General features: G+C 40.7%; 1 protein-coding gene and 1 long non-coding RNA gene across 2 annotated transcripts in view; one reads left to right on the top strand and one right to left on the bottom strand.

Annotated features, from left to right (window-relative positions):
- LOC136047138 (immunoglobulin epsilon heavy chain-like) overlaps positions 1-8,469 on the top strand; it is a 35,375-nt gene extending 26,906 nt beyond the window's left edge. Inside the window, 5 exon segments of the mRNA XM_065734191.1 lie at positions 1,944-2,003; positions 4,632-4,909; positions 5,560-5,622; positions 6,500-6,667; positions 8,429-8,469. Coding sequence (XP_065590263.1) covers positions 1,944-2,003; positions 4,632-4,909; positions 5,560-5,622; positions 6,500-6,667; positions 8,429-8,469 — 610 coding nt within the window.
- The window catches only part of LOC136046778 (uncharacterized), a 222,002-nt gene that overhangs the window by 95,847 nt on the left and 113,403 nt on the right, over positions 1-12,752 (bottom strand). The window lies entirely within an intron of this gene.

The raw sequence follows: 12,752 nt of genomic DNA, 5'->3' as shown, positions 1-12,752 counted from the left end.
GTTTATCTCAGTGTGCTCCTGAATGGATTGCTCCACGTTTATCTCAACACCTTCCACATTTCTCTCAATGTGCTCTGTGTTTGTCTCAACACCTGCCACGTTTATCTCAACGCCTGCCACGTTTGTCTCACCATACTCCTGTCTAGGTTGTTCATGTTTTTCTCAATGTATGCTGCATTTATCTCAACACACTTCAGACCAGTCAGTCTTCAAGTCAGGTTAGGTTTCAGGTCTCTTTTCCAAGGTTCCCTGCGGGTGCCAATTGTCAGCACACATCAATGAGTTAGAGAGTCTCTCAGTTCTGCTAGCATCAGTATACTTCTCTTCTTCCCATGGTTCTGCTCTATTGTGTTCAAGATACATCTTATATACCATTCTTACAGACAAAAGATTCCAGTTCTTTAACAATTCCTGTTATCAGTTAATTAGCCATAGCTTTTCCCAGACAAGAGTGAAAAATGATGACAGGCCACAGGCATCCCAACAGTGACAGGATTTACAGCATCTACTACAAATCTTAGTGTTTACATTCCAGTCTCCTAAGGCTTCACAGTGATAAGGTTTAACAAACAGTCTGATAATCTCTTTATTGACTCACTCACAGTTACATCTTCCCCCACAGTTTCAGTGTTTGATGAATAGTCCATCCAAATTTCAGGGGAAGACACTGTCTAGACCATTCATGAGCAAATGAGTGAGTCAGCACAGCTGTTGATCACTTGTGAGTAGTTCATGGATTTATTTCAAAGCCACCACACAATAAATCACAGATTTTTTTTTTAATACAGATCAGTTACATATTACATTAGCATTCTTCTGTTTTATTGTTTTGAGCCATACCTGTGGAAGGAAGCATCTCAACACAACTAACATTGAGGAATGTGAAGTTTATTTTCCCCTGAACATTATGCTTCACACAACATTTTAGAGGCAAGTGGTAGTTAGGATGCAGAATCTGACCATCATGCAGACTTTTATTAATCTGCTTTGTACCATCCACAGCAAATTACTTGTTTAATAGCTCATCCCATAGCACAGTATCACTCTACCAAATAAAGAACTGGTAATAAATAAATAAAGAACCAAATAAAGAACTGGTGGCAAATACATGCCTTCCTAAGATCCTAAATCACCCTTAGCCCTGGGCCATAAAGAAAGATAACCATTCTAAAAACCCAGAATGAGAACTCTCCTTCCTTGCCAAAAACAAATATAAATTAATAAGTATGTAAATAAATAAATAGTCCAACATCAGCATGCAAACAAACATTTCTGAAACACTATACAGTTTTGCTATTTGTCATAGAATCATACTTATGCTACTTTTGGTTTTACATTAGGCTAAAATCTGTAAGAGTTCCCAGAGTCACATTATCATCCTGTAGGTCCCAGTCAGGTTCAAATACCCCTTTTTGCCCCTGGTACAGGTTCTTACTTCTTTGCGTGATATGTATGATATAAAGCACCCTATATGGTATGTGGCTGTCTCATCTGAATTCCTGTGAAGAAAAAGGGAAGGAAGAGGCACTTTTTGTAACAAAGGATATCACTGTGTTGAGAACTTGGTGTAGCACATTGGTACAAACACTCTAGGACGTAATGCAAAAACCTGAGACTGCAAAAGGAAGCAAACATCTCAAGGAAGAAAGAAAGAATTAAAAGTACCAAAGGAGAAAACTGCACAATTCCCGTGAGCATTTATTCTGGAAGTATACTGCTTCTTGAGCAAGCAAAAGAGAAGAGAAAATGGTTTTCGAGGATTTGGACTGCATCAAGTTGTATGAAATCGTGCTATTACAAAAATACTGTTTTCTTCCCTCATCGTTTTATAGAGTTTTCATGATGTTCCATTCACAGACCCTTTGCAGTAGCTGATAATTCTCTGATTTTATACACCTTAGATGTGTGGTGAGAAAAGTGTTTTTTTGACTATGCAGAAATACTGTGGCAACAGACAAGCTCGTATTTGGAGGTGGGATCACTTTCTCCATTGAATCAAGTAAGTTCTGCTTGTTTTTACTACAAATTCACTTCTTCATTTTGGGGTGGCCAAGGGGATAGTGGGATATTGCAGTTTGAGTCTTCTGCATACTGGAGTCTCTTGAACAAGTACTTTCTAACCAGTTGTCTGGGTTCTGAGTTTACATGACAAATCTTTTCAGGAGCAACAATACTGGTATCTTTGTGGTGTGCATCAGCATTGCTTCACAGATCCCCAACCCTAGCATTCCTCCTCACCCTTCATTAGTTGCACTACTCAATTCAACACTGCATTAGTTATACACAGTGGGGATGGCATTCTGTCCTTGCTTTAATATGAGGTAAAAGTTGTTTTCTTTCATTTGTGTAAAAATAAGGTGCATGGAAAGGAGAATGGAGATGTAAAGTGTTTCAGGAGAAAAGACGTCCTATGGAAAGGCAGGACATACATTTTTTAGCAATAACTGCTTGAAAAGTGGGAAAGTGCTGCATATTTGGAAATGCCACCCTCCAAAAGGTGGCTTTTGTGTGGGAATGTCAAAGTTAGGGCAATACAGGAGTTTATTGGGTTAATTTCTATTGTCCTAAAACATTCAGTTGCATACCACCACCCTCCACTTACCCTCTCCTCTGTCCTGATTCACGTACACTGTTTCAGTGCTCCCATGGTTTCCATATATTGAAATAATTGCCCAATGCCATTTTACAAACCTGTGGAGACCTGGTCTCTAGCACCTCTAAGGATGGGGCACCCACAGCAATCTGGGCAGCAGTGCCAAGGCTTCTATGTTTCAGTATGTTTTTTTGTATTCAGTACAGATTGATATCCCTCCCCTTCTGAACAAGAAACAGTGGGGATTTGTTACTTGATATACAAGTAGTAAAAACTGTCGAGACTTAGCTGCCAGTGATGAGGTCTGATGAAAAGGGGCTTGTTTTGAATGCAATTGACCTGCATAAATCTGCCATTTTGAAATGCACAAAACAAAGCGTACAAAATGGGTACATTCGAAGCATCTGTTGCAGTGAGTCAAGCAGGGTAAGCAGTATGCTACTATATCAGCTCTGGCAAAATCAGAAACCACACCTTTTGGAACAGACACATGGCTATCCCTTCAGACAAACATAATTAATATTACCCTTGTCAGTGTCTCCAAAATTAAGCTATGCAATGTAAGTTTTGAGGACAGAAAAGCAGCCAGTTTAAACATTTGAGCTGTCAGGGAACAGTGGGTTAGCTGGTCTCTAACAGACAGGAGTGATAACAGCCAGAAGACCACCATCCAGGACTCATCCCACTGTCCCTGCTGAATGAGTAGGTTAGGCTTGGATGCCCAAGGTATGAATTCTGGTCAGTTCTCAAGTCAGGGCTCAGATCAACAGGGTCCATAGAAACATAGGATCATAGAATCATAGAACTGCTTGTGTTGGTACAGATCTTAAAGATTAGCTGTTTCCAACGACCCTGACATGGGCATGGGCAGCTCCCACTGAATCAGGTTGCTCAGTGCCCCATCCAACTTGGTCATGAACACCTTCCAGCATAAGTTATCCACAACTTCTCTGAGCAGCTTGTGGCTTACCACTCTTATCATGAAGAGTTTCTTCCTAATATCTAAGCTAAATCTACATGATGGTTGTTTTTTGTTTGATTGGTTGTTTTTGGTTTTTTTGTTGTTGTTGTTTTGTTTGTTTGTTTTGGTTTTTTTTACTTTTAAGGTAGTATTCCTTATCTTTACACTTTACTCCCTGATCAAGAGTCCCTCTCCAGCATTCCTGTAGGTCCCCTTAACATGCTGACTGGCTGCTATTGCGTCTCCCCCAGGGACTTCTTTTCTAGAACAACCCCAGTCTTTCTTCAAAGTAGAATTGCTCCTGCCTCCTGATCATTCTTATAGTCCTTCTCTGGACTCACTCCAATAGGTCCTACTTACGTTGGGAGCCCCAAAGCTGTATGCAATATTCTAGGTGGGGTCCGAAGAGAGTTTGTCCTATCCAGATACTGTGATACTGTAGGAGCTGTAGCATAAGTGCAGACAAAGCCCTTATAAGCCTTCTGCTTAAACCAGCTCATGCAGGAAAGAGGCAAGAATCAGCTCCAAGTCACAACAGCTGAACTTCCAGGATAGGCAATGTATGTGAATATGTGAGGAAATCTTTTCCAAACTGAGGTTAAACATTCCAGAGATATCTTATTCTTAACTGGTAGATTTTCAAAGTAATGTTAGGGATAGGCTTAATTGAAAGCATATGTGCTTAGTGCAAGAATGCATTACAGATTTCCTGAAGACTCGTTTCTTTTTTGAATGAATAGGCAGAGAGAGGACAGAGTAAATGAGTTATGTGAAATGGCACTAACCTCCTCTATTAGGATCCAGAGGATCCATTTTTGCTCCTTAGGATAGTTCAGCATTATGCCATGAAAAGATCTCATAACTTGGTAATCTCTCCGAATTAAAACCATCAATCAAAATCCCACAGTTATGCTCCCTTTCTGTCTTTTATCTGCTTCTTGAGAAAAAAAAATAAACACAGAAAGACACTTAGCTGTTGGGGACAAACATTACTGAACTGTGTCTGAACTGCAGATGAGTTAGCTCTCAGAAGAGCATGCAGAAGCTATCACAAAATTATGTTTCTTTTTCAGAAAGACAAGAAGATTCTACACCAGAACTCATTGCAGTTAAATCAAAGGAATACAAATGATATGACAATGTATTTAACATGGCTTGTTTGGCAAGAACGTTCTACAAGAACATCAGTCTTGATGGGCCCAAGAATGGCATTGTGTTTGATCTGAAGGAACCTCTTCTCACATCAGAGGCGATGTACAGTACCTTGAAAGTAGTTGGCATAAAACCAGATACATAAGGGACCTGCAAAGCAGTGCACAAGGGGAACAAGACTGTAGCGAGTAGAATCCTGCCAGGTGCAAACACAATCTGATTCTGTGGCTCTTCCAAGATAATTTTTTATTCTCTGAGCACTTAACAGCAAGAAGTTAGGTACAGTCAGAAATATTTTTAGGCACTTAGTTAGGTGGAAATTAGATATTAAGAAGAAACTATTGAAATCTATCTTAATTCAACTATATAGGCACCTGGAGTTTTCTTTGCAAAACACAAAAAGGAAAAACAAGCAACCAAACAACAACAATAATAACAAAAACCCAAGCAGAAGCCAAAACCAAAACTCTTAATGTTTGGGAGTCTACTTTTATGTAAGGCAATACAGTTCAAGTCATGAGTATAACAGTAGAAAGACTGAAATAACTTACAAAAGCAAAAGAAAAATAAGAAATTTGATTTTTTACTCTAAATCTTTTTTTTTTTTCTTATGGTAAAGTGCATTTCAAAAAGGAGAGTCTCAACAGTCCTGATTGATTTTGTAGTAATTGCATGTAAACAGCTAGTTTTACTGTTCATATTAATTTCAGAATTAATGACCTGCCTTCCATCTGATACTCTATTTCTGCTTATCTACTGTTGGGAAACAGGGCATAGGTGTACTTTTTGTAATTTTTGTTTCATCGTTTTTAGATACAGTTTATAGTGTTTCTCATTCTCAATCATTCAACAGAAAAGAAAGATGAAGAACTGGAAGCAGAGAATGCTTGCAACATTACAGATGCCTTTAAAAAAGGTTAGTCACCTCAACCAATAATGTTGCTTATGCACTTTATTGGGGGTTCAGTAGCAACATATGAAAATGGTACAGAAATATCTGAATTGTAGATACTGGTTAAGCAGTAAGTTTACACATTGTGGATTCCATAAAAAGACATGAAAAAAAATGCTTTTTCTGGTGTAGAAATGTCAGAATACTTTACTGAGGAATAACCTGCTATTTCCAGTTAACAGGTTAAATAGATGACAAATTTAAATGAGATAAATCAGCAGTGGAAATTAAATTCTTCAATGCGCAGCCTTCTCCTCCTCTTGTCTCTGAATACATTCTTCTGCCATCTTTCCCTGTGTTCATGCTTCCCTCTTTCATCGTGTGAATTTTCATTTATTAATTTATGTAATTTTGTTAGTGTCAAGACCCAAGATCACACTCGCTTCCATCTTTCTTTCTTCTTTCTTTCTTTCTTTCTTTCTTTCTTTCTTTCTTTCTTTCTTTCTTTCTTTCTTTCTTTCTTTCTTTCTTTCTTTCTTTCTTTCTTTCTTTCTTTCTTTCTTTCTTTCTTTCTTTCTTTCTTTCTTTCTTTCTTTCTTTCTTTCTTTCTTTTTCTTTCTTTCTTTCTTTCTTTCTTTCTTTCTTTCTTTCTTTCTTTCTTTCTTTCTTTCTTTCTTTCTTTCTTTCTTTCTTTCTTTCTTTCTTTTTTTCTTTCTTTCTTTCTTTCTTTCTTTCTTTCTTTCTTTCTTTCTTTCTTTCTTTCTTTCTTTCTTTCTTTCTTTCTTTCTTTCTTTCTTTCTTTCTTTCTTTCTTTCTTTCTTTCTTTCTTTCTTTCTTTCTTTCTTTCTTTCTTCTTTCTTTTTAAGATGTCAAAATTCTTTCTTTCTTCTTTCTTTTTAAGATGTCAAAATGGAGAAAATGAACATGCTGTTCATGGTTGTTTTGGGTTTGAGAGTCCTGCTGGCAAAAAGCATCGCCTTCAACACACTCATGAGTATCTGTCTCTTCATATTTGAGGTATGTCATTCAGTCCTTGGGAGCCCTTGGGAGGGCTGTAAACACAACACAGGTGATATCAGCTCTGCTGTTTCATCTTCCAATGACTTAGTCTGTGTTTCCAGTGACTAATTAATCAGCTGCTCGTCAAACAGGTTGTACATCAGACTGGTCCAGAGTACCTCAGATCATATCAGTGGTAGAGCACAAAGTCTAGATAAAGATCCAGATCAGCAAGGACTACAAAGGGGCAATCCCCAAACACAAGAAGTTAGAAAAGGAAAATGAGGGAGAGAGAATTTTGAAGAGTCCATTTGCAGGCCTGTACTTAGCAGTGTTCCTCAGGGGTCAGTGCTGGGTCCAGTCCTGTTCAACACAGAATCATAGAATCACAAGGTTGGAAATGACTTGCAAGATCATCCAGTCCAACCATCCTCCCATCACCATTGCTACCACAAGCACTAAACCATACCTTGTAGCTCCTCATCCAGGTGCCTCTTGAATACTGCTAGGGATGGCGACTCCACCACCTCCCTGGGCAGGCCATTCCAAGTGCCTGACCACTCACTGAGATAAGTTTTTACTTATATCTAACCTAAACCTGCTCTGGTTCAACTTGTGGCCATTTTCTCGGGTCCTGTTTATTGCCTGGGAGAAGAAGCTAAACCCCTCCTCATCACAACCTCCCTTCAGGAAGTTGTAGAGTGTAATGAGGTCTCCTCTGAGCCTCCTATTCTCCAGACTAAACAACCCCAGCTCCCTCAGTCAGTCTTTGTAAGACTAGTGCTGCAGACCCCTCATCGTTTTCATCTTCATCAGTGACCTTGATGAGTCCACATCAGTTGACTTGATAGAGTCCACCCTCAGCAAGATTGCTGATGATACAATGCTGGGAGGAATGGCAGACATGCTGGAAGGCTGTGCTGCCATTCAGCGAGACCTGGACAGGCTGGAGAGCTGGGCAGAAAGGAACTGGAGGAGGACTAACGAGCAGGTTTAGGGTCTTGTCCCTAGGGAGGAATAAATGCATGCACTGGTGCAGGTTGGGGAATGACCTGCTGGAGAGGATCTCTGAGGAGAGGAACCTGGGTGTCCTGGTGGATGACAGGTTTGCCATGAGCCAGCACTGTGCCCTGGGGGACAAGAAGGACAATGGTATCCTGGGGTGCATTAGAAAGAGCATGGCCAGTAGGTCGAGGGAGGTGATCTTCCCCCTCTACGCTGCCCTGGTCAGGCCTCACCTGGAGTATTGTGTCCAGTTCTGGGCTCCCCAGCACAAAAAAGACCAGGAATCTCCTCAAAAGAGCTCAGCAGAGGGCCACAAAGATGATAAAGGATGTGGAAAACTTCCCTTATGATGAAAGGCTGAGAGAAATGGGTCTTTTCAGCCTTTAAAAAACAAAAGCACAGGCAGGATCTGATCCACATCTGTAAATATCTAAGGAGCAGGAGGCAAAGGGACGAGGCTGGACTCTTCTCAGCAGTGTGTGGTGATAGGATGAGGGGAAATGGCCACAAACTGAGGCATAGGATGTTCCACACAAATGTGCGTGGGAACTTCTTCACAGTGAGGGTGACAGAGCACTGGCACAGCTGCACAGAGAGGTGGTGGATTCTCCTTCTCTGGAGACATTCAAGACCCTCCTGGATGCCTACCTGTGCAACCTGGGCTAGGGAGCTGCTTTGGCAGGGGGGTTGGACTCAATGATCTCTAGAGGTCCCTTCCAACCCCTACAATTCTGTGATTCTGTGAATAGGTATCCAAAATGACCAAAAAGATTATCTAGTTCATTCCAAATTAACAAATCTCATTAAACAGTTTTTTCTCTTTTAGGTACCAGGAAAATGAGCCAGCAGTGGACTGAAGAAGAGTAAGAGAGAATATATAGCAGCATAATTTAAACACCATGGTTCAACTTTGCTGACAATAAGCATCTAAGAAAACACAGAAGCAATTCCCCCATTCCCAGTTCCTGTAGATTTGATTAAGTCCCATCTCTTCAGCAAGATGCTCTTCAGTTAACATCATCTGAAAGACATCTTAAACTGTTAATAGTCTTGAACTTTTGTCTTTCAGTTTCATTGATTGTTAATACAATATTTTGCTATTTCTTATTTCCATAGGAAATTTCCTTCATCATCTTCTAAGTGGGAATACTTTATTATTTTTTTTTATATCTCTTACTTTATCCACTGCATTTAAGTATCCATATTTCTTAGTTTTGGAAGTGTAAAACTGAGCTTACTATACTTACTATGCTTTAAAAATACCATCTCTAGTCATACCTGTACATTACTGTCTACAGAAGCAATGCTATACTGCTTAGGGATCCCTAGGCACAGAGGAAAGACCGTACAGTTCTAATTTTTAAAAGACTTAACTAGTGGTAATTTTCTAGTGTCAGTGAATTCTGTTGATCTCTACAGGACCCACTCTAGATTTATAATAGGACTTTCATTTGATTCTCTTCTTTGTAACATTTTTCTCTTTGTTAAATATGTGGCCCCTGCTTTCTAGGTTTCCTTAATAAAGATCAAACTAAAGCCTTATTACACTGAAGTGTTGCACAACATTGAATGTTTGCACAACATTTTTACTTTTGAAATTGGGTAGAAATTGGTATTTAGTTGATAATATTTAATTGATATACAGTTGATATTCAATTGTCCTTCCTGTGACCACTGAGAATTAGAAAATCATCTACCATAAGATACTCTTCCCCTAGATTAAATTATTTTTTTAAGATGGATCTAAAGATAAATTAGTGAAGACAGGAGTAAATATGACAATAAGGAATGAAAGTGCAGACTTCAGAATGTGCAAAAACAGGATACTAATTTTCCACTCATCAATGTTAGGAAGAGGCCAACAGGAAATACTTTGGGTTGATTTGTTAGAAAAACTAGTAGTCAGAAAGGAAAAAAGAAAAAAAACAAACAGACATTTGTCTCACAAGCTTCAAGATTTTGCCTGCTTGAAGGAGGACACTGTGGTTAAAATGTATGACACTGTTCAAGAAAAAAATCCCTCTTTCTTATAAAAACATCTTAACCACTTCCTGAGGGGGAAGGATACACACTGTTTTTCAGATAACAACTGAGTATCTGGTTTCAAAATCGCTGGTTTCAAAACAGACCCAGAAACAATTAATGGCAAAATCTATATAACTAACCTTGCTAAGATTAGTCCTTCAAACTTGCAGTCTTGTATAAAATGTGACCTTTCTGTAATGTCTTTATGTCCTGCAGATCTGTGGGTTAGGTCTCAGAAGCACACAGTCAAGTGTGGAGAACCACAGTGATCGTGTCTCTGTTTCCTATGCATCTCAAGGACCAAAAGGACATGTGGAACCGGATGCAAAACTACAAATGTACCTCAAAACAATTTCCCTCCTAGCCCACTTAAGCAGGATGTATCTTCTTTATGCAATCTTAGTAACTCAATCACCCAGTCACATTAGGCAAGACTGCTTTTGTGAAAGCACCTAATTTCTACTGCATTTCTTCCTTTCCTCTCTGGCTAGTGAGCAATTTAATTTTTTTGTAGGTAGTGCCCGGCACCCCAATCTCCTTGTCTTCCTAAGCATGGTGTTGTCCTGAGCAGTTCTTTAACATCTCTACTAGTGGGATAGCTCCTGGACCAGAATGAGCCATGTAGCATAGACTGCTGAAGCAGTGAGCTGCCCTGCAACATCCCTGTGAGCAGTGATTCTTTTTACTTCTGTACTCTTACTCAACCCTGGTTACTGGCTGTGGGCTGAAAGATGCGGCTAGAAGCATCTGCCCAGAGAATTTGCCCTCAAGTGTGCCAGGCAGCAGACCATACCATTTACATCATGCTCAGGTCCCATACTATCCTATACATCTCCATTAATTACCATCACCTTTCCAGTGTTTTGCTATAAACACACAGATACTACTGCACTGGGATTTATCCTTAACATCTTTATCAGTGTCATTGACAGTGGGATCGCTTGAGCGATGTCAGATAGTTGTACAGGCAGTCCCCATACTTTATCAGCTGTCCACATGGTCTTCTGTCCAGCATGCTGCAGCTTTTGGTGTAACCAGCAGATGTTCTCTGATGGTGAATTCTTGACCCATCTAACTTGGGCCAGTGTGTCAGCTTCATCATTTTCTGGTGATTGTAGGGGTCAGTGACCAGAAACATGGTAGACACGTACAGTTCTGTGTTTAACTGCATTCCATATGTCTAACCACATATCTTTATCTCAGAATGGTCAGACATGGATAGTCCAGTCCTGGGTGGCCCACTGCGCAATCCAAAGAGTGAGCCCCTGGTACACAGCCCAAATACCTGTGTAAATATTCAGGACACTATCACCCGGTTCCTTGGTTATAACCATCCACACGGCCTGCAGCTCTGCCAACTGGCTGCTCTGACCATTCCCCTCTTCAAACCAGATTGTGTCAGTGGCAGGATGGTATGCTACTGCTCTCCACTTGCTGAACCCATCCATGTACCAGGCATCTTCAGGAATGGGGTATTTTCCTTCCAGGATGGGACTCTTCTGTGGTGAAGTAACCAAGGTTTCTTTTGGTGCATCACGGTGATATGTCACTGGGCCTACAATCTTTTGAAGCTCTTCTTTCAGTGGCAATGAAGACAGACTACTCCTCTGACTGAGATAGGTGACCCATCATGCCACTGTCTGTGCCTGGGCCACCCCTATCTTAGGAAGATGGGTCAGATCTCTTACCCACCCCTGAATTGGCAGAATGGTCTTAACTATGACTTTGGCCGTCTGGGTTATTGGCTATGTTCTGCTTGTAATGCAGAATAGGCAGCCAATAGCCATTTTTTAGTCATACTATCTCTCTCTTCTGCTCCATGCCAGACCTGAGACCAGAAGCCAATGGAGTCCGAACAGAACTCTGACGTTGCCACAGGCCCCAGCCAAAGCCATCCTGAGTCACATGAACATCCAATTCGGCTGGGAGGGTAGGATCAAATATACCCAGTTCCTGGGCTTGTTTCACCACCTGTTTTGCTTGTTGGAAGGTTCTGTTCTCCCCCAATCCCATAATTGGCCCTTTTTTGTGAGTCTACACAAAGGTCTCAGCAGCTGCAATAAATGAGGTATAAAGGAAAACCAATATCCCAATATACCTAGAAATTCTTGCAGCTGCTTTGGTGTTATAGAGACTGGGAATGCCTGAACCTTATCTATGATAGCACTAGGTAGCACTTTGGTCTTTCCTGACCAGACTACCCCCAGAAATTTTATAGACAGTCCTGGACCTTGCACTTTTTGAGGATTGATAGCCCATCCTCTTTCACCTAGGTAGGTGGTTAATGAATCTGCTGCCTCTCCTACCACCTCCAGTGAGTTGGATGTTAACAGGAGATCATCAGTGTAGTGGTATAGGTTTACGTTATTCGGTTTCCTCCAGTCAGCCAGGTCACATGAAACTAAATTATGACAATAGATTGGTGAATACATGTACCCCTGTGGCAGGACCTGGAAGATCCACTGCCTGCCTCCCCATGTAAATGCAAATTGATCCTGTGATTCTTTAGCAATAGGTATGCTAAAAAACGCATTTGCCAAATCCAGGACACAGTGATAGGTTTTGATTTCCCTACTGAGTGTGTCCATTAAGGAGGCAATATTGGGTACGGCCCCATGGATGGGCAGCGTGACCTTATTTAGTTCTCTATAATCCACTGTCATTCTCTGTGTTCCATCTGATTTTTGCACTGGCTGTATGGGGGAATTGTATGGACTGTGTGCAGGTTATATAATACCTACTTTTTCCTGCACCGTCCTTGATATTTCATCTTGTCCCCCCGGGCAGTTCTATACTGTCTTACATTAGTAATCCAGCATGATTTCAGCAAACAAATGGGCTCATGTTGTGCATGGCCCCTCAATATTGTCTGTACCGCCCGAATACTCATGTACCTTTGCCGAAGTCTGAACTCTCCCAGAATCATCTGGAGAGCCAGACCCATAAAATGTCTATGCCCAAGACATATTCTCAGACTGAGGCAATAGTCACTTTATACTCCTGTGGTGGGGGATGCCCAACCCTCAGTTTCAACGATGTCTGGGTGATCAGAATGGACTGTCCCCCAAACCCACCAATCATCACTCTATTACCATTAAATTTCTATGGATGTCCATATATAATCA

This window comes from Cyrtonyx montezumae, unplaced genomic scaffold (assembly GCF_038088225.1).
Source record: "Cyrtonyx montezumae isolate F1298 unplaced genomic scaffold, pur_monq_1.0 scaffold_17, whole genome shotgun sequence".
In the NCBI taxonomy this organism is placed as follows: Eukaryota; Metazoa; Chordata; class Aves; order Galliformes; family Odontophoridae; genus Cyrtonyx; species Cyrtonyx montezumae.
Note: the sequence above shows the minus strand (reverse complement) of the source record. Positions and strands in the feature narration are given on the sequence as shown.